The 20,705-nt window shown below is 27.8% G+C and overlaps 1 protein-coding gene across 1 annotated transcript; it reads right to left on the bottom strand.

Moving 5' to 3' along the window:
- Positions 1–481: 481 nt before the first annotated feature.
- On the bottom strand, positions 482–19,841 carry LOC108686789. The gene is made up of 15 exons (XM_018192257.1): positions 19,647–19,841; positions 18,009–18,122; positions 16,067–16,522; positions 11,390–15,668; positions 10,254–10,329; positions 10,047–10,118; positions 4,403–4,595; positions 4,079–4,195; positions 3,583–3,759; positions 3,067–3,234; positions 2,738–2,830; positions 2,003–2,045; positions 1,513–1,625; positions 1,055–1,185; positions 482–556 (listed from the first exon to the last, which is right to left on the bottom strand). The coding sequence occupies exons 1-15, from the start codon at positions 19,782–19,784 to the stop codon at positions 538–540; spliced, it is 6,189 nt and encodes a 2,062-aa protein (XP_018047746.1). The 5' UTR covers positions 19,785–19,841; the 3' UTR covers positions 482–537.
- Positions 19,842–20,705: the final 864 nt, after the last annotated feature.

Below are 20,705 nucleotides of genomic sequence, written 5' to 3' on the forward strand. Positions count from 1 at the left end.
ACTCTAGAGGTAAACTACGAGAATATGTAATGAAAAATATTCTATTTAAAAAATTCAAAATTATCTTGCCCTGATCTTGATAGGCCTGTCAAGGTCAAATCAATAGTACTTTCTTATGTGATAATCCCATCATAAAAAACTTTTGTTAGAAACATTTTTCTTTAAAATGTACTGTTAAGAGATATTTAAAGTGATCAATTAAAATGACATCCTATATACACACATACATACATATCCTTTGTACACTTTCTTTGTGTGTCAAAATCTCATTTTTACGATACAAATACATTATTTTATATACAAAGTTTATAACTTTATCAATCCATTAAAAAGTTAATATTTTTTTTAATTATTTTTATATTCTTATAATAATTCTATAATCTGAAATTTTAACTAAATAGTTATGAACAATTTAGTCATTAAAATAATAAATTTTTTTTTACACACCACAGTGCTGGAAACATAAAATAATGAGGTATACCAAATACTTGAATGCTGCACTTCATTTTTAATGCTCACGTTAAACTGTTGATCAGTCTATGATAGCGTGAAGAACCTATAATAATAAAAATTATCAGATAAATAATAGTTACATATTTCGCGTACAATATGAGAATATAATGTATGATATAAAGTGCATAATTTAATTTATTATTAGGAAAGTCTAAATAAATAGCTTATCTAATTTCCTTTATTATTTTTTGTTAAAAATAGTATATTGTAAACAAATATATTTTTATACACTGTATTTTTATATAATGTATGTATAATTATCATAATTACGAATGTTTTCATAATTATGGATACTATTACTATGTACTATACATATAATTACCTCTACTATATTTTGTACAAATATAATTGATAATGTTTTGAACAACAATAAAAACAGAGTATAACATAAATATAAATTTAGATATAAATTTTGTTAATGATATTAAATTAAAGTCTGAAAAAAAATAAAAAAGAAACCCGTAAAAAAGTAAATATATAATAAATTCTAATTTTATTTTTATCTGATGACATGCTCTAAAATAAATTTAATCATATGTACTTTGTGCGTGTTAAGGCGCTCCCACCCTTCGTAGGATCCATCATTCGATCCCAGTTAGTATGTCCAACAACGAATCCAACAGCACGCATTTTTTCCTGCTCTTTACGCTCTTCTAGATCCGCCCAACGTACCTGCAAAAAAAACAACGTAAAACCTTTTATTTGATTTTGTAGTTATTAAATAATTTAAATTTCTTTTTCGCTACAGTCATATTGAACTGTAACATAAAAAATTATTTATATAAATTTTACAAATAACAAAATCGTATGAATCTTTAATTAATTTTAAATACATAACAAAATTGTAATTTATATTTTATTGCAAATAATATATTAAAAATTGGAAAAATACAATAAATTTTCTTAATATCTTCGCCAAGTCGCCAAGTCTCTTCAAATTGGTTAAAAAAGTTATGTGAGTCAAGAGATATTATAATTTAATATTGCGCAGATACATACTCGTTTTTTACCAGAAGTATCTTCCATATTGTAATAATCGGGAACTTGTAAGAAATCTTCCATAGTTTGCGGTTTTGTTTCGTTTTTCTTCTTTGCCAAACCGTCCAATCGATCTACATTATTGCGTTATAAAAAAAAATTAAAATAAATAATAATTAGCTCGTTTAAAGAAAATTATAATAAATCAAAACTAATGCGAGTTAACAAGGATAAATGTGATAACACATATTCTAATGCTTTCCAATTGAATATTGTTTATATCTTTAATATTTTTCAATTAAAACTAATTCACGCTTTATTCAGACTTTCTTCGGTCAATAGACTCACATAAATTCACTTTTAGTTATGTATGGACATTAGCATTTATAGACTTTAATAGTATTAGTCTTAATTTGATGTTCTTACAGATTCACACTAAATATAAAAAAATATACACAGAGAATATGAATATGTATAATCTATTAGTATAAATTTATATAAATTAGCTAACCCAGTTTATCTTCAGCTTCCATTCTCTCCCATTTACTAACACCCTAAAAATACAAAAACACGCATAAAAAATACAATAAAATCATAGAATGACGTATAAAAGACAAGCATTTCTTAAGGCCCCTGACTAGTCCGCATGCGATTCAAAATTAGTCGGCGGCTTGACGAAATATAGCGAAATAGCCACACACACAAGCACGAGCCCATGTACATGTGCTCTTGACGCGCCGAAAGTGAATACATATATATAGGTTCGTGCTTGTGTATGTTACAACACCTTGCCACGATAAAGGGCTGAACTTATAGGCGTGGAAAAGTGACGTTTTGACGATAAAATTTATGCTGCAAGCCATTTCGTTATTATTTGCTTAATTGTGAAAATGTCTTATATTTATGAGTCCTAAAAATGGGCAGAAATTAATAGTTATCCTAAGATGTTATACGTAAAAGCATATATTTCATTCATTTCAACAGCTGTTCAAACCGTGTTTCTACCCGAAATTAGGCTCATTTTACCAGCCTTTTATGATCATTTACTGACTATTAAGGAAGAAAGGAACAGTTTCTGCCCATTTTTATAAATATTTTAAAACAATCTTGTCATTTAGATTTATCCAAATTGTCTTTATTTACAAATGACTTGCAGCATAAATTAACGTGTTATTCTTTGCTTCTGATGTCACGATTCCAACATGGCCGTCACGACTAGTCAGAAACCTCAAGCTCATTTACTTACAATTACATCCTGAGTATCTTCCTGGCTATCTTGACTATCTTCAGTTTGCGTAGCAGATTTTTCTTGCGTCTCTTGACTATCTTCCATGTCCACCTTTAAAACAAAAATGTTTGTGACTACAAATATAATTTCCCATATATGTATACACTAAGTTAAAAGAATAGCACTCCGTGCAGTATCGTGTATCAATTCATGTATGACAAAATTCAAATTATAAATTGTAAATTTACGAAAATATTTAGATACTAATAATGGATCTTTATCTCTTTATCTATATATAAATATGCGCTCTTTTTAAGAAAAACAAATTGTAACTAGTAGAAAATTACTTCTTCTATTGCTTGCTCTTGCAACATCGAATTTACATCTAGCTTCTGATGATAACTGGGTGTTGGTTCAAAGTAATCTATAATCCGATTAATTTCATCCTCGGTACGATTGTGAATGTTTCTCTTCAAACATATCTGTAAATCCATCTCCATCTCGCATACGTATACCTTGGTACATACAATATCATGTTAGTAAAAACAAGTTAGTACTGAATTTAATAATAATAATAATGTAACATATGTTGTAGATAATAAAAGTCTAAAATTAATGTTAATAGCATGTATGTTTTAAAAAGTTAATATTTTTATATCAATTCTTCCTAGAATTATATGCTCATGAATATTAACAGTTTTTATTGATACTTGCAATTTCAAAATATTTATCGATAGAAAAATAAAATTAATGTGATGATTAGATTTATTCTAAAACGAAAAAAATTTACAACAAAGATATCCATAATAGTCTTAGAAAAAAGCCATATATAATTAAATTAAATATATAAATCAGTAACTTACTTTAAAACCTTTTGTCTTGCCGAAACTCCACATCTCTTCGTAATCCGAAATTTTCTCGTTAATGCAGTCTAATATGATAAAATTGAAGAATCCATCTGTTATATTTTTCTTAAAAGCTTTAACAAGAGAAGTTATATAACTCTGTTCCATAGCTTCTTCGTATTCATATATCATTTCCTATGAAAAATTATAAATTAGAATTAAAATAAAAATAAGCATTCACACACAATTATTCTTTTTTTACAATACATTATATTTGCAATGGATTCGAATCTATAAAATTATGAAGTATTTTATATAAATTAATTTTACTTTTCAATATATGTATAATAAACTATAAAGATATATTATTATTTAATAATAAATATCTACTCTCTCTTAAATATTAAATTGATATTGTACAAACTTGATGTAATACAATTACTATTACAATATTTCTAAATAAAAGTGAATGTCAATCAAAGTTCGTTTTATATTATAAATATAATTATTGTACCTTAATTATGACTTTCTTTCCATTATCATCCTTAGTCTCTATTTCCTTTTCGACAAGAAAATAATCATCTAAACTCAATATTCTCGGCGCAGAACCACCTTGCTCGACTTCTTTATCCTGCACAGTAAAAAAATATCATAATTAAATATTAAATATGTCTGTATAACTTTACATATATAGAATGTATGTAATGGAATTGAACGAAGTATTAGAAGCACATGACATGTATTTTATTCAAAATAAAAATATATTAATTTATATTTTACATATACAAAATAATCATTTATATAATAATATATATTTAAGCATTTACTATAAATATACCTTAATAAGTTTAGCCACAAAAGACTTGCCGCTACCGGGTGGTCCTCTGAGGATGATAGCTATTTTTGGTGGTCTGTTCTGACGACCTGGTGGACACAATAGATCATCGACCATTGTAAAATTTGGCATTTTTGCCAATTCCAGGGTTTTTGTAGTGGATTCCGCAACATTTTTCTTTGTATCTGGAGAAAGGCTATAAAAGGATTTGTCTTTTAATAAAATAAAAATATACACTTATAAATAATAATTACGTTATAGCAAATTGAGAGAGATCGAAAAAAATCATTCGTTTTTTATTTCTGTGCTAATAAACAAAAGAACGAACTCTTTGATTTTGTAAAATAAAAGAATAGTAATCTTTATAATAATCAGCATAGAATAAGTACAATGAGAAATAGAAATAAATATATTTTGTGTTGTAGAAATTTTCCTCAGAAAGTTTTTCTAATTATGCAATAACATACACACGTAAATGACAATTTGAAAAAAATATTTCACAACAATTTCGCACTCTTCATTAAATATATATTCATACATAATAATATAATTTGCTTTAAAAAGTATCAAACAAAATATCAAACAATAAAAAATTATTCCACATAAACAGATACATAAATCGATACCATACGTAAAACAGTATATTGTACATTATATTGCATTTAAGCAATAAAAAATTCAGTACAAATATCATTTATTGAAAAAATTCGGTTTATCAGATATAAAATCTTATTATGAGCAGACAGATCAATATGTAGATAAAATTACGAATATCTTACAGTAAATAAGTAAAATAAAAGATATATTCGTTATATATACATGCAATAAAATGGTATATTATAAACTTCTTGATGAAAGCAATGATAAAAACTGCTATATAAGTATCACGTATATATTGTAGGAAAACTCTGTGCATTATAGGATTAAATATTCATTATAAGTGGTAAATGTCATAAGTGGAAAATGGCACATGAGTATTCTCTCTTTATTTTCAAAGAGTAAACAATTTTCACATACATAACAGATCAATATTGTAAAAAAATCAGTTTGTTGGAAATACAAATATAAGAAATTTATTACAATCAATATTAAAATTATGACTAGATATATAACTGTCCTAGAATTACAGTTATATAAAATTTTTATAATTTTATGGTTTATTATAGCATTTTTTTTTTAATTTATGTGAAGAATAAAGTGGTATGTTACATGTATATTATTAAAAGTAACAATAAAAATTTGACATAAATATATGTTTAAAGTAAATTCATTTTTACAGAAGTATTTTTCATACATAGCCTTGTCTGCCAAAGGGAGACGACTTTTACATATGCAAAACAGTAATCATTGCATAAACTTTTATATATGGTATCCATTAAAAAACGCATACTAAAATTATAAAAAATAATTAACATATAAACTTATATAATAAATTTTGTTTATATGCATAGTATTTAGTAGCTATGCAATTAATGTATTAATCGGACTGACCGTAGCACAGATATATTAAATTTGTTATATCTGTTATGTCAGTATTACAAATATAAAGATTTTGTTGACCCCCAAATATTTGAAAAATTACAGTAATCATTATTCGGTTATTTAAATCCGAATATATGCAGATATCTGTCTCGGTAAATTATAAAATAGCACAGAACATAAAATAGCTTATAAAATCTTGGCATTACCAAACTTACAGAAATTTTTTTTTCAAACTTCGATAAATGTATCATCAATGAATCATGTTGCAGCAAATGCACAATTGCACATGCGCAATATTTATATTGTAAAATATAATTAACAGAATCATTAAGTTTTGCCATTGTCGAGATATAATCGAAAAGATTTACTAAAACATTATAACACATCTCGATAGATTTTTGTGTTATTTAAAATAATTTTATTGTAAATGTACGAGCAAATAAAAATATCCTTAAATAGAAAAATAAAAGTACCAAAAGTAAAAAATTTTTGGGACGAATTTGGGATTTATGGAGAATAATTTTTGTTCTATGGAAATAATTTCTATGAAAGAGAATTAAATTTCACGATAAAACTAATTTTTGTTATATAATAATATACTATCTAACAAATATATTTTGTCCTATATAAAATTTATTAGAGTTCTCAATAATATTCATAAATTTTCTTTATAACATTTTAACACTCTTTTAATACGTTGATTTTAAATTATTCCTCCTGTTGTTTCTTGTAAAAGATGTAAATGCCTTATAATAAATTTAATTAGATGTACAGTGTGTATTAAAGCAGTTGTATTTAAATCGATATAAAAATTTATATATACTTAATATAAATATAAAAATAGATTAAATCATGAAATTCTCAATACATTTTATTGTGCTGTTAAGTAAAATTTCTATTTTATAATTTGAAATATTTGCATATTTTATTTACACTTTCACACAGAATAAATAAGAATACAATGGCTTTATTATGCACTAGTGCATCCTACCGAATTCTCCATTAATATTTTGTATTTCTCTAATCTATTTCCATATTTTATAATGTATTTTATAATGTATTTTTTGAGAGCCGGATCTAATCTAATAGCGTTTTCCACTGAGAAAACTAGTGTAAGATTGGTACAATTGAATATAAATCGGTTTTAAATATATTTTCCAATGTTAATAAATAATTTAATTCTTTTAAGGTTATAAAATTATCGTGACAACAAAGACCATGTTCGTATATTACTGCCAGTTGACTGCCAGTACTGAAAATCTATCGGTCCTTTTACATACATATATTATACTGTACTGACAACTGTAATATACGAACACGGTCAAAGAACACGTAAAGTTAAAAAAATTAAATTATTTATTAACAGAAAAAATATATAAATTTATTTGTATTCAATTGCATTAGTGTATAGTGCTGCACTAATTTTTCCAATGGTAAATATTATAAATATATTCTATAATAATTTATGCATCATACTAAAAAATATACATACTAATTGTGTACATTAACACATTATTTACAGAAGTCTAAACTATACTATATATATATTTTTACTAATTAATTTAATTTGATACATTTTACATCTGTTATATTTTTTTTACATCTGTTATTTATTTCTTTAATTTAATCTTTTATATATCACTCATTGCTATAACAACCATACCAATTAAAATAAGTTTGAATGTTTTGAATTATTAAAATTTTGTAATCTTAATTTAAAAATACAATTTTGCTGTAATAATTGATTTCGCTGTTCAATAAAAAATGATTCTTTTTGGACAACAAAGGAGATTAATTATTTTCTTTATAATTTTTAGATGCTAAATACAAATCTGTTTTCTAAATTGTCATTATGTATAATTTTGAAAAATTTGTAATTGGAATTGCAAAAAAGAATTATTTTTACGTATTGTGTCATATTATAAATAACTATGATATGTGATGTACTGGAATAGTTTCACTGGAATCAAAATTAACTGTGTTGTTAGGACTTTCAACCTTCAAAAGGAATTTTTAGTATCAACTTATGTTTAATAAAATATTTATAATTAAATATGAAATCTATAAAAGGAGAGAAGAAAAAAAAAGAGAAGTGAATTGTGAATTATAAATCGCTGATGATTTATCAAATAACTTTCAAGTGTATTTATTTAAACTTTAAGAACACTGAATACAAATTCGACGTAAAAATTAACAAATTTAAAATGATCGATTATGACGGATATACTAAAACGTGAAAAATATCCAGATTAGATCTGTTCGCATTGCTTGCATTTTTTGTACTTAGCATCTTTGCTTTTTCTCTCTTCAACGCCCAAATATATATTAATCTCATTTTAAAGCTCCTGAGTAGTTATCACAGCCGTATCGAATCGTGATGTCAAAAGCGAGAAACAATACATTAATTTTTGTTACGTGTCATTTGTAAATAAAGACAATTACTGACTGTCAGAGATATAAGCATAGTTGTCATCCATTTTTACAAATGTCAAGGCAATCTCATGATTTTATCTTATCTAAATTGTCTTTATTTATAATGTCATGTAATAAAAATTAATGTGTCATTTCTCGCTTCTGACGTTCGTGATTCAATATGGCTGTGGTGACTACTCAGGAGCCTTAAGTGCACAAGTTTTTGAGGATTCAAGCAACGTGAACAAATCCATGGAAGAAATTTATGTATAGAAATCTTTCACGATTTTGAATTTGTTAATTTTGACATAAAATTCGGCAGCCTAAAAAACTCTTAAGTTTAAATAAAACATAATTAAATATAAAAATTAATTAAAAGCTATTTGGTAAATCGTTCATGATCTAATTCAGTCTTTTTCATCAGCCTGAAATAAATCATATATTAATCATTTAATTATGAATATTTTATTAATTGTAATCGATATTAAAAAAAAAATCTTTTGAGAGCTGAAAGTCCTAAGATTTAATTAATTTTTATTGCAATAAAGCTTCTTCAACACATTTATTGTAATTATAGTACTTATAATATGATAAAATACATGAAAATAATTATTTTTATATAGTTTTAAAGTTTATTTTTATATAATTTTATTTTTATATAGTTTTCCTGAATCACAGCCATATTATCACAAGCCAGAAATGAACGTTCATTTTTATTATGTGCCGTTTATAAATAAAGAAAATTTGAATGAAATAAAATAATGAGATCGTTTTTTGCCGAGCAAAATCAGTTATTACAGCAAAACAATTGTAAAAATGGATGAAAACTATCCTTATCCCTCCTGACAATCGGTAAATAATCGTAAAAAGTGAAAAATGAAGTTTTGTTCAATGCGCATGCGTAATCTATTTTCATTTACATGTGCCTTTTATCACTTTTTACAATTATTTACTGACTCAAGAAACTAAACATAGTTTTCGTCCATTTTTACAAATATTTTAAAGTAATTTCGTCTTTTTATTTTATTCAAATTGTTTTTATTTATTAATGTAACGTAATAAAAATTAACATGCCATTTTTCGCTTCAGATGTCCAATATGGTTGCGACTACTCAGAAGCTTTAACTGCAAATTTTTCAAAATTGTTACGTGATGAAACAATTTATGTGAAAATTTGATTCGTATTTAGTAAAAAAAAACTATGGAAAATGATTAATCTCTCTAATGTTTCTTTTTTTGTTGAACAGTTATAAAGGAATAAAAGTTAATTTTTTCTGTTCTTTTTTGCAACTAAAAAATGATAACAATTTTAGAATAATTTTTAAATTTATGTCATTATTGTAACAAATGAGTGATATGTCAAATATAAACAAGATATTCTGTCAAACGCAATTCTAAACCATGATGCATGATTATGTACAAATAAACGTAGTCAAACTTATAAGACATTAATCCAGAATTAAATAATTATTGTTAAAATAATTTCAACAAAAAGTTATATTCAAAATATAACTTTCTACTATAATACTGCTAAAAATTTTATTATTTTTTTAAATTTTTCATGATATCAGACCTGTTTACTTCTGGATTATTTTTTAATTAGTAATCTAAATTCATATGTGTAGATATGTAATGTAAATATTTTTAAGAAATTAAATTTTCTATTTAAAATCCTTCAAATCAATGTTCTTTTTTCTCTGAATATTTAATTAAATGTAGATTAAAGCTTCTGCAAAAAGTAATATTAACATACCTGGTCTCTTGTAGTTTTGTATCTACGACGTTTTTGTTTGCACTCTCCTGCCAGTTAACATTTCCTTTCAATCTAAAGAAAATGGTATATATGTTCAAAACATATATCTTATACTTATTTTATGTAATATTATATCAACTTTTTATTTATTTTTCTATTAGCTATTATAAAAAATTAATATCTTTATTATACAATCATACAATATACCTATTATCATCTTTGTCATTATCTTTATTCATCTCCTTTCGGGGACTGTCATGTATCTCTTGAACTCGCTCTGTATCTGAAAAATGATGGATGCAATGAAACATACTCCATGTAAGTCATTTGTTCTTTAATATTTCAATAATTCATAATTTACAGACACATTACATGTAAAACTAAATTAGCATTCCAAACTTTACAAACTACAGTATTCTACATCTCGTTTTTATAATTATAAATGATAAATAATATTCTTTTATTACAATTAATAAAATAAGCTAATAAACTTTGGCCAAACGCTTTATTTTTAAAAACACTTTATAGTGCAATAAAGGTTTGATAATTTTTGGTCCATTTTCATAAATAAATAAAAATTACAAAAAAGTATTTACACAGTAAACAATAAATAAGTCAATAATAGTTTTGTATTTTTAAGATATAAAGTTAAATTTTAAAAATGTTAATGTAATTCGTCATTTCTGGTTATTTAGGTTTTTTTATATGTTTTCAATTTAATGAAGAATTAAAGCTATATAACTATTCGTCACAAAAAAAGATAGTAATTTCAAAACAAATATATAGGGTGGTGTTCAAAGATCACAACAATGCTTAAGGGTAGATTCCTGGGATCATTTTGAGATGAAAATTCTAACATCAACAAATGTCGAGACTTAATAATTTTTTAATTGTAAACATTCATTTCATCAAATCATAATCTAATCTAAATTTAAACATAAAACCTAATCTAAATTTTTAAATAAATTAAAAATAATCATTTTGAGAAAATTCTAATATCAAAATATAGAGGGTACAATAGTTTTTAAATTATAATTTTTGAATTATAATACTTAAAATTATCGAATTATACCGCCTAAAATTCGCGCGTTCAGATATGATACAATAGAAAATCCTATCGCACTAAGCGTGCAAACTTTAGACGATATAATTCGCTAACTTTAACTTTATAATTCAAAACTTTATAATTCAAAAACTATTGTACCTTCAATATTTTGGTATTAGAATTTTCTCAAAATAATTATTATTTCCAATTTATTAAAAAATTTATATTATCTGTGAAATTCTTGTTCTTTGAAAAAAATCAAAATTATTATTTGTAAAATAAATTCATATTAAATTACCTTTGTGAACATTTTTATCACTTTGGTGTTGGTCACTCTGGTCATTATCAATATTTCGTTCAAAACTTCGGGATTCTGATTCGGAATAATGTCCTCTCTCTTTACGATCATCATTTTCTTTCTTCTCCCCATCAGTTTTTTTATTCGATTGCCAATCACGTTCCTTTCGATTATTATAATCCACTGATTTGCGTACATCAAAATTCATTGCATTGTTTTTGTAGTTCCTCGTTTTTTCAGTATATTTCGTACTTTCGTAGTTGCTCATTTTTTCAGTGTATTCCTTCAGATTCTGCTCGTTCTCTACCCAATTCCTAAAATCTTTTTTCGGATAATAATGCTGCTGCAGATCGGGTTTTAAATTTCCGTGACCGTAATCAAAGCACTGAACTGACGATAATTGCTGCTCCATAATCAAAGCACGAGACACGTGCCCATAATCAATCACCTTTGTCGGAGTGAAGTGAAGCGATTCAACAATTCTTTTATCACCTTCGCCGTGATTATAATTAAATTTCTGCACGCAAAATTCTTCATCATTCTTCGATTGTTTCATCAATAAATTAGAATATTTCGATTCAAAGTCAGATTCAGTCGTAGATTCACCATATTGAGACTTAAAATTACCCACCTTTGGTTCCATCATACTTCTTTCTGACTTCTCGTCAAATGTGCTTGAAATGTTTTTATCAATGTTATATTGTTCTGCATCAGATCTCTGAACGTTGTCAAACTTATCCTTCCAATCATTAAATCCATATCCTGAACAAGATACAGTTTCTTTTTTATTAAAATCAGGTCCAATATATTCACTAGTGTTTTCTTTCTGGATTTCGATATTTTTATCAGGACAATTCCTATTAAGTTCATCAGTCGATTTTGGACTTTCATACCTGGCCTTTTTAGCAAAAATATTATCTTCAAACTGTTCTTTTCTAATGCAAGAATTTCTACGCGAATTATCATCGCAATTAAGCGAAGAATCACTCGGAGGTGGAAAGTTTGCATTAGTTGAATCATTCATCGAATCTTTGAGATCCGAGCCAAAGGGTCCACTATTAGAACCTCGAGATTCAAATCGGCTCTCATTAAAATTCTTCGGGTTATGTTGAAGCAGAGTATCATTTGAATCACAAGAACCAAGTAGAACAGATTCCTTAGAACCACGCGGACTAGTCAGATCTTCATTGGATTTTTGAAAATCAACTTTTTCATTAGAAGAACTAAAAGATCCACTATTATCGAAAGGTTTCTTATCAAACGGTGTCTCATTTGGTTTACCAAACTTATTGGATCCTATAGAACTGAACTGTGAGTCGAAAGAACACCTAGTACTAAAAAATGTATTAAATGGACCTCTAGGACCAAATGATCCATCATTGGGGCCTCGCAATCCAAATGGTCTTTCGGGCATTGTTCGAGAATCTAAACGATCATTAACTCCTCTAGGACCAAATTGCATATTGTTGGCTCTAGGTCCAAATGGGCCAGGATTTCGCGGAGAAAACGGTAAATCAATTGGTGCCCTTGGTCCAATTGGACGATCAATGGATCCTCTCAGGCCGAATTTTGTATTCATGAGCGGTCGAGGTCCAAATTGACCAAATGACTCATCTACAGGACCACGTGGATTGAATTTCTCACTATTTGAATGTTCAGATAATTCATCATTATAATCTTGATCATTACATTGCTCATCATTAGATTTTCTAGGACTGAAACGATTTTCACTTGATATATTAAGCCCAAATGGGCCATCTTTAGGACCACGTGGACTCAGTACATCCACAGAACCTTGCGGTAAGAATGGACCTCGCGAAGGATCAGTTAAAAATGCACGAGGACCTCTGGGACTAAAAATTGGCGGTCCTCGAGATTCAAATGGTACACCAGATTTAAATTCCATCCTTTTGGAGTCAAAATTGTTATTATTATTAAAACGCATATCGAATTGGTTATCAACTGGTCCCTTTCTATCAAAATCTTTGTTTAAATTCGATGACATATTTTGATTGGAGTCCGTAGAAATGGGACATAAATTAGGCAATTCTGGTGGTGGTTCAATGTTCAAATCTACTGGTGGTACGTCATTTTCACCCATGAAAGGTAAACTTTCAGGTTTCTTAATACCATTATTAGATTCGTCCGTACTTTCGATGTTGCTTTGGATTTGATTATCATGTTTCTTGTCAATCTGTTGCAGAGAATTATCATCATTAATAACTTTATTTTCTTCTTCATTATCATTCTTTAAGTCATTAGAAGAAACAATGTTGCTTTGTTCAATAGAACTATTAATCTCATCCACTTGCATTGTTTTCGTATCTTTTGCATCTGCAGCATTATTAGTTTGTAGCGACGAATCAGCATCGATATCAATAATTTCGATATTTTCAGAGCATTTAACAATATCTTGTGGCTGAATATTTGTTAGTTGGAATTGATTGGGATGCAGTCTGATTTCTGTATTCTTTCCTTGTTCATTGTAATCCATGGGATTATGTTTAGCAAAGTTATCCAGACGTCCTTTGAAAGGAGGTTCGCTGAAAAAGTGACCTCGTGATCCATATGATGAAGTAGAAATTTGACCCAAATCAGAAGAAGATAATTGAAAATTTGATGGTCCACTACTCACTGCTTCACTACGATTTGGTGGATTTTTTTGAAAATCGAAGGAGCTTTTAAAGGGCGAGTGACTGGTAATTTTTTTAAAGCTTTCGCTAAGAGAACCAATACCAGTGAACTTGTCGGAGTCAACAAAACTGGGTCTAAATACGTCCCCTGCTGCTCTTCGCTTTTCCATGAGTTTCTTCAGTTCTGGCGATAGTTCGTTCGACGAACCGAATGATGAATTTCTAGTGAAACTCCGAGTATTAGTACCGAAACTATCTCGTCTATTATCAGCTGAATCTTTCGAATCGAAATTATCTCTACCAAATCTATCTTTCGGTCGGAAAGACTCGTTATTAGATCCAAATCGATCATTACCAGAAAAGAAACGATCTTTAGAATCAAAACGATTAGTTCCAGAAAACTGTTCTCCACCTGATGCAAATCGATCCGATCCAAATCGCTCGTTATCTGGAAATCGATCATTTCCAGGTCCGCGGTGATCTTTATCCATTCCGATCCGATCATTTCCAGATCTAAATCGATCACCCTCCGATTTAAACCATTCATTGCTAAACCGATCAGATCCTGGACCAGGACGATCTTTGTTTGATCCGAATTGATCACCTCCCGATGTAAGCTTATCACTTCCCATCGATCCAAATCTATTATTTTCACTGTTGAAATGATCATTCCCTGGTCCAAAACGATCTTTTGCCAGTCCAAACCGATCATTACCTAGATTAAAATTATTCTGTGAGTTTAATTGATTATTCCCAAAGTCATTGTAATTTCTATCGCCTCTTCTAAAACGTTGTGCTTCGACTTTGTCAAAGTTATCAGTAGAAGATCTAAATTCTTGTTCATGCAAATTTGAATTAGTATTATCTCGTCCAAAACGTTCCTGATCACCTCTTTTGAAATTGGATTGTCCGTCAAAATTGTGAGATGGTCGATCATTTGGATGCATAAAACGCTTATCCATATTTGAAGACTCAGCTGAACCAAACGGAGGACAATCACTTATATTTGTTAGACCTGGTGCTTTTACATTTTGCAATTGCATTCGATCATTATTAAGAAAATTTGGTGGAGGTTGCGAAAAATTTGGTGTAACGTTATTTGGCATATTCAGTTGTGATTGTGCAAAATTTGACGAGATCATTTGGGGTGGTCCAATATCCGGCGTTGAGAGCATTGGAGGCATTGTCGACATCCCGAGACCATACGCTGGTACTTCCATTCTGGAATTATATTGTTGATTTCCCCATTGTTGCTGATTGGACCAATTCGGTACAGTGGGTCCAATCATATTTAGTTGTGATGGAATTTGCTGCATTCCTTGTGTGACAGGATTACTAGAACTACTTGTGGTTTCGGGCATTGGTGGCGGTGGTGGCGGGGGCACTAAAGATGCAGAAATATTTTGCTTCCCTGTAAGACCCAAAGTTTTTCCAATGCCCAATAAATTGTTGATTAATCCTTGATTTTCGGTGTTCGATAAGATGTTTAGTATTTTATCGTCTCCAGGTATGTTTTTATTCTTTTCGGCTTCTGCTTTTGCAGCAGCTTGTTTTTGTTGCTCGCGTTTTTTACGCATCTGTTCGCGTCGTTCGAGCAGCTTCTCACGCCATGATGTCCATTTCGCTTCGTATTGTTTATACTGAGTCTGAAATACGAAGATACCATTTTTAATTCTATAGAAAAATATCATTTTAAACTCTATAGAAAATGCAATTTCAATTATTTATGCATGCTTTATTATTTTAATAATCTTGATATCATAAAAATGAGAATATCGGTTAATTTAATTTTAACTGATAATTATATTTCAAAATATATTTTTCAAAATATAATTGAGAACATCGTAATATAAAAAAACACGATTTTTCAATATAATTACATATCAGAAATTATTTTCAGAATTATTTATGTTCATATTTTACTTTTGCAAACACCAAAATAAACTTTATTAAAAATGTGCCTTCTAATATGAATAATTACTTTTCAATGATATCCATTTAATTATTTCGTAATAATTATATGCATATTAAAAATAGTACTTACCTTGTCTGGATGATTGGCGTTTTGCTGCTTCCAAGTATTAAATTGTTCTTCCCACTGTTTGAACTGTGCATCAAATGTTCTTTCAGCTTCGGTCAATTCCTCTTCAGAGATCAATTTTTTAGCACTTTTGGAATCACTAATTACATTACTATTGGATTTTTCAGCTGTGATATTTTCGTTATTCTCGATTTCAGGTGGTAAGGGTGGTTGACTTGTTGTAGGTAACGGTGGATTTGTAGGATAACTTGTTACATTTGCTTGTGACGTCATCTTATTAGGAGATTCTTTTGCAGGGAATAATGGAAGATTGTTTTGGTGTGGAGGTGGCATGTTTGTAAACTGATATGTATTTGTGGGAGGCAAAGGAGGTCGGGTGTCCTCTTTGGGAAGAGGCGGTGGTGGTACTTGCATCTGACTCGTTAAGTTCATATTCTGCACGTGCTTCATCTCCTCGTACTGAAAAGAATTTCTTATTAATAAAAATTAACAAATAAAAACTTTTAGGTCCAGTTCCACAATTCACGGTTAACTCTTAAGGAGCATTAACTCCGAGGTTCAATTTATTCCTCATCGCTTTTTAATTCTAGAATTGCAAAGAAATGAGGAATAAGTTGAACCTCGGTTAAAAGTGAGTTATGAAAGTGGACCTTGTTATGTTTCTATGGATATCAAATATTTTCTGTATACATAAATTTTAAAAATTTTTAATATTATCTAATTAATCATTTAAGAAAACAAACAGATAAAGAATAATTGAAGAGAAATTACATATCTCTTTCTGTTTCTTTTATAATTTTACACAATGTTTTGTTCCAAAGAAAAGACTATTATTGTATAAAATATTTCTTCATCGAAATATATTGTTTTCATTTGTATTATATATTGTACGATATATTTATATCATATTATTTTTTATATATTATATAATATTCATTTAAATAATTTAATCTTTAAAAATAAAAAAATATATAAAAACATAAAATAAAAATGTGTGTGTGTGTGTGTGTGTGTGTGTGTGTGTGTGTGTGTGTATTTGAGAAAATATAGGATGAACCAAAGAAATGGAAAAAGAGATAAAATAAAAGCTTAGAAATTTCATTCAATTAATTTGATCATTTCAAACTTCATTTAATTAATTTGAATTACATCAAAATATAAAGCATAATATATATACCATTTACAAATCACTTTATTAAGTTCATCAATAAGAATCGTGTTATCACGAATTATATACATATAGACAGACACCAGCCTTGTTGATGCTATTTTATTTAGTAAATATTTAGTATTTTATATTTTATATTTAGTTTAGGAGTATTGAAGTGGTGAACAACACATTTGTTGTAAAATCATATTATGATAGAGATTGCACGTAAATTATTTGTAGAGAGGTTTGCTATTATTTTCATCTTCATCGTTACGATGCCATCAACTCATACAAATTGAAATTTGGGTTCACAACTTTGAAAACTTAACACAAAAGAAGATGACAAATCATATGAGTAGATATATCTAGGGAATAGATCGTGACAAGGATGAAAATAGAAGAAACATTCTATGAGCAATTTAGATGAAGATATCATTTTTTTACAGTATAATATAGTTTCAAATACATTGTTTACCTTTCCAATGCCCCATATTTATTAAATGCATCAACGAGATTGCATGGTGTATTCACAATCCATCAACAAAATCCATGATCCACCAATATTACAGACAAAATTTTCAATTTCTTTGGTCAATCCTATATAACTATGTAAAATAATCAATTATGCAAAATGAAACAATAAGTTTAATGCTTCAATAATAAATAAAAATTGTTGATATTAATTTATCTCTTTCAAAAATTTTATTATACTAATTAGGTTATTGTTATATATAGTTAATTTATACATTAAATAATATTATATTTAAATTATATCAATATAGTTTTATATTATACCTTGTCGCCATATTGCGTTTGCCATTGTTGATATTGTTGGTGCCATTGTTGCCATTGAGCCCAACCTTGCTGCTGTGCAACTGCCCATTGCTCCGGTGTATATCCACTAGGCGTCTAATATATAAAATATATATAGATATACATATACACACACACACGCGCGCGCGCGCGCGCGCGCACGCACACACACACACACACACACACACACACACACACACACACACACACACACAGATTGGATACTAAGTAAAAGATTTTAAGGGATAATCCCTAACACAAATTAAAAATGAAAACTTTACTATATGATTATATATCTAAAACGACTTATTTCAAAGATATAGGATGTCAACGTAAAAAAAAAAATTTCGTTTCCGAAAAATTCGAAAATCTCGAAAATTCGAAAATCACTTGAATTATTTTGATAATACATGTTTAAAGAAGATCAAGAGCCAGTATTTAGAATTGATTCTTTTAATTAAGACTGTCTTAAATACAATCTTAAGATATCGTAAATTAATCACAACAGTGATTACAACAGAATTGTATATATTAGCGCATCTTAAAGTATTACTTAAGATCTTAAAATAAGAATCGACTGTATGAACACTGGCCAAAAACTAGGCATTACATGCAAGTAAGAAGTGCGCGTCGGCCTTAAACACTACATAACAAGAGTGTTCATTAACTTTAATCTTTTTTCTAAAAACTACTTGTGAGATTCAATTTTGCTAAATGAAAAAATTGTTCTTTTAACAAAAAATATCACGATTCCGCCGAATGAGGGAATTTTGAGACATCCTATATATATATAGGATATAGAATGGGTGGGAGGAAGGGAGGAGGGGAAATATCAAAAAGTTTCCCTGTATAGAGTCAGTCCCAAATGACTTCCAATTGACCTTCTTAAGAATCAAAGTCCCTCGGAAGTTATTTGGAGGTGACTATGTAAAAAGAATCAAGAGTATCTATTTTTATCCATCAAATAGAATATCTCAAAATCCTTAAGTTTAAGATAAGAAGTTTCAGATAAAAGTTGCTTAATTTTACAAGAAGATGATCTTGAGAAAATGTCCTTAAAGTCAAGTCAAAATTATTTAAAATTTTTTTAATGGAATTATATATATCTTTCACACAATATGATTCTTCTAATTATTTTGCATAAAAATATTAAGTATACCAAAAAGCTAATAGTTGAACGAAATATTTTACACTTTAATCTGGCACGTGACATGAAACATTACATATCTTGTACACTATTAACTTTTTAAGAAGCATACATAATTAAAAGAATCACATATTGTGTAAAAAAATACATAATATTTCAGCTAACCTTGATTTTAAGAACATTTTCTAAAGATTACTATCTTCTTTCTCCCTTGTAATTGAGCAACTTTTTGTCTAAAACATTTTTGTCTTACAACTTAAAGATTTAGAGATATTCTACTGGATAGATTAAAATGGACCTTTGTATAATATTATATTAATATTAAAAAATATTTATCAAATTTCGGTACACACTATACATATGCATGTTATTTATGTGTAATAAATAAATTATAAATTATTAATTTATTAATCACTTGTTAAAAAAGCTATTGTGCAATTCTATATAATATCCTTATTTAAAGATGTACTTACTGGTTGATTATAATATTGCATATAACTCTGCATCATAGTCGTAGCATCTGCGCCCGTTGCTGGTGCACCATAGCCAATTGATGGTTGCGGCAACGAAGACGCACCAGTTGACAACGGCCATTGATTCCAATTTTGCATTTTGTAAATCTTCTATCAGACTAGCAAGCAGCTTGTTAGTCACTCTAAAGCCCGTAGTCCGTTCTAGGTGTAACATGTATTTAAACATGTATTTAAAGAAGATATCTCATTGTACATAATATATATAGATTTCATGATACCTATTTAATCTATTTTATTTTTCAATTATTCTAACACTTTATACAATTAAAAACGATAAACAAATATAACAAAATCGTTTTGTTTTTATCGTTTAAACTATCAAATATAATTCATTGATTACAATATGGTATATCAAAAAATATGGTACGTCAACGCTGATAAATTTTGCAGCGTATAAACATTTCTGATTTATAAATTGGTATAAATGTATTTCTCTAAAAATAAAATGTATATCATTATTTTATAACGCTGCTAAAATTCAATAGAAGTATACAATGTATTATATGTAATATATGAGATATGTATCATAACTGACGCAGTTTGAAAAATTGTAAAAGTGAAATTTTGTACACCCCATATAATATCACATTAAAAAAGTAATGTGTGAATATATAAATGTAAGAGAAAACCTACAACTATTATTAATATAATTATGCAATATATTTTGTATGAATATTTTTTGTTTGTGTCAGAAATATAATCCGACAAATAAGATCTATCATAATAAGAAATTGTCATTTAATATATCGTTTAATATATCAAAAAATTAGATGATAAAATAGCGCAGAGTGAAGAAGCATTAGACTTTCTGTAACGAAACAGTCTAAAAAAGTTTGCATCTATTGAATAACTGATGCAGCAAATGGACAAACATTATATGTTACAATTTTTACAAATTCGATAATTTCTCATGCATGATACCAATCAATAACCATGATTTCAAGAAGTAAAATAATTATATAAGTAAAATAATATAAATCATTATTACGTCATATATAT

Source organism: Atta colombica, unplaced genomic scaffold (genome assembly GCF_001594045.1).
Source record: "Atta colombica isolate Treedump-2 unplaced genomic scaffold, Acol1.0 scaffold189, whole genome shotgun sequence".
Classification (NCBI taxonomy): domain Eukaryota; kingdom Metazoa; phylum Arthropoda; class Insecta; order Hymenoptera; family Formicidae; genus Atta; species Atta colombica.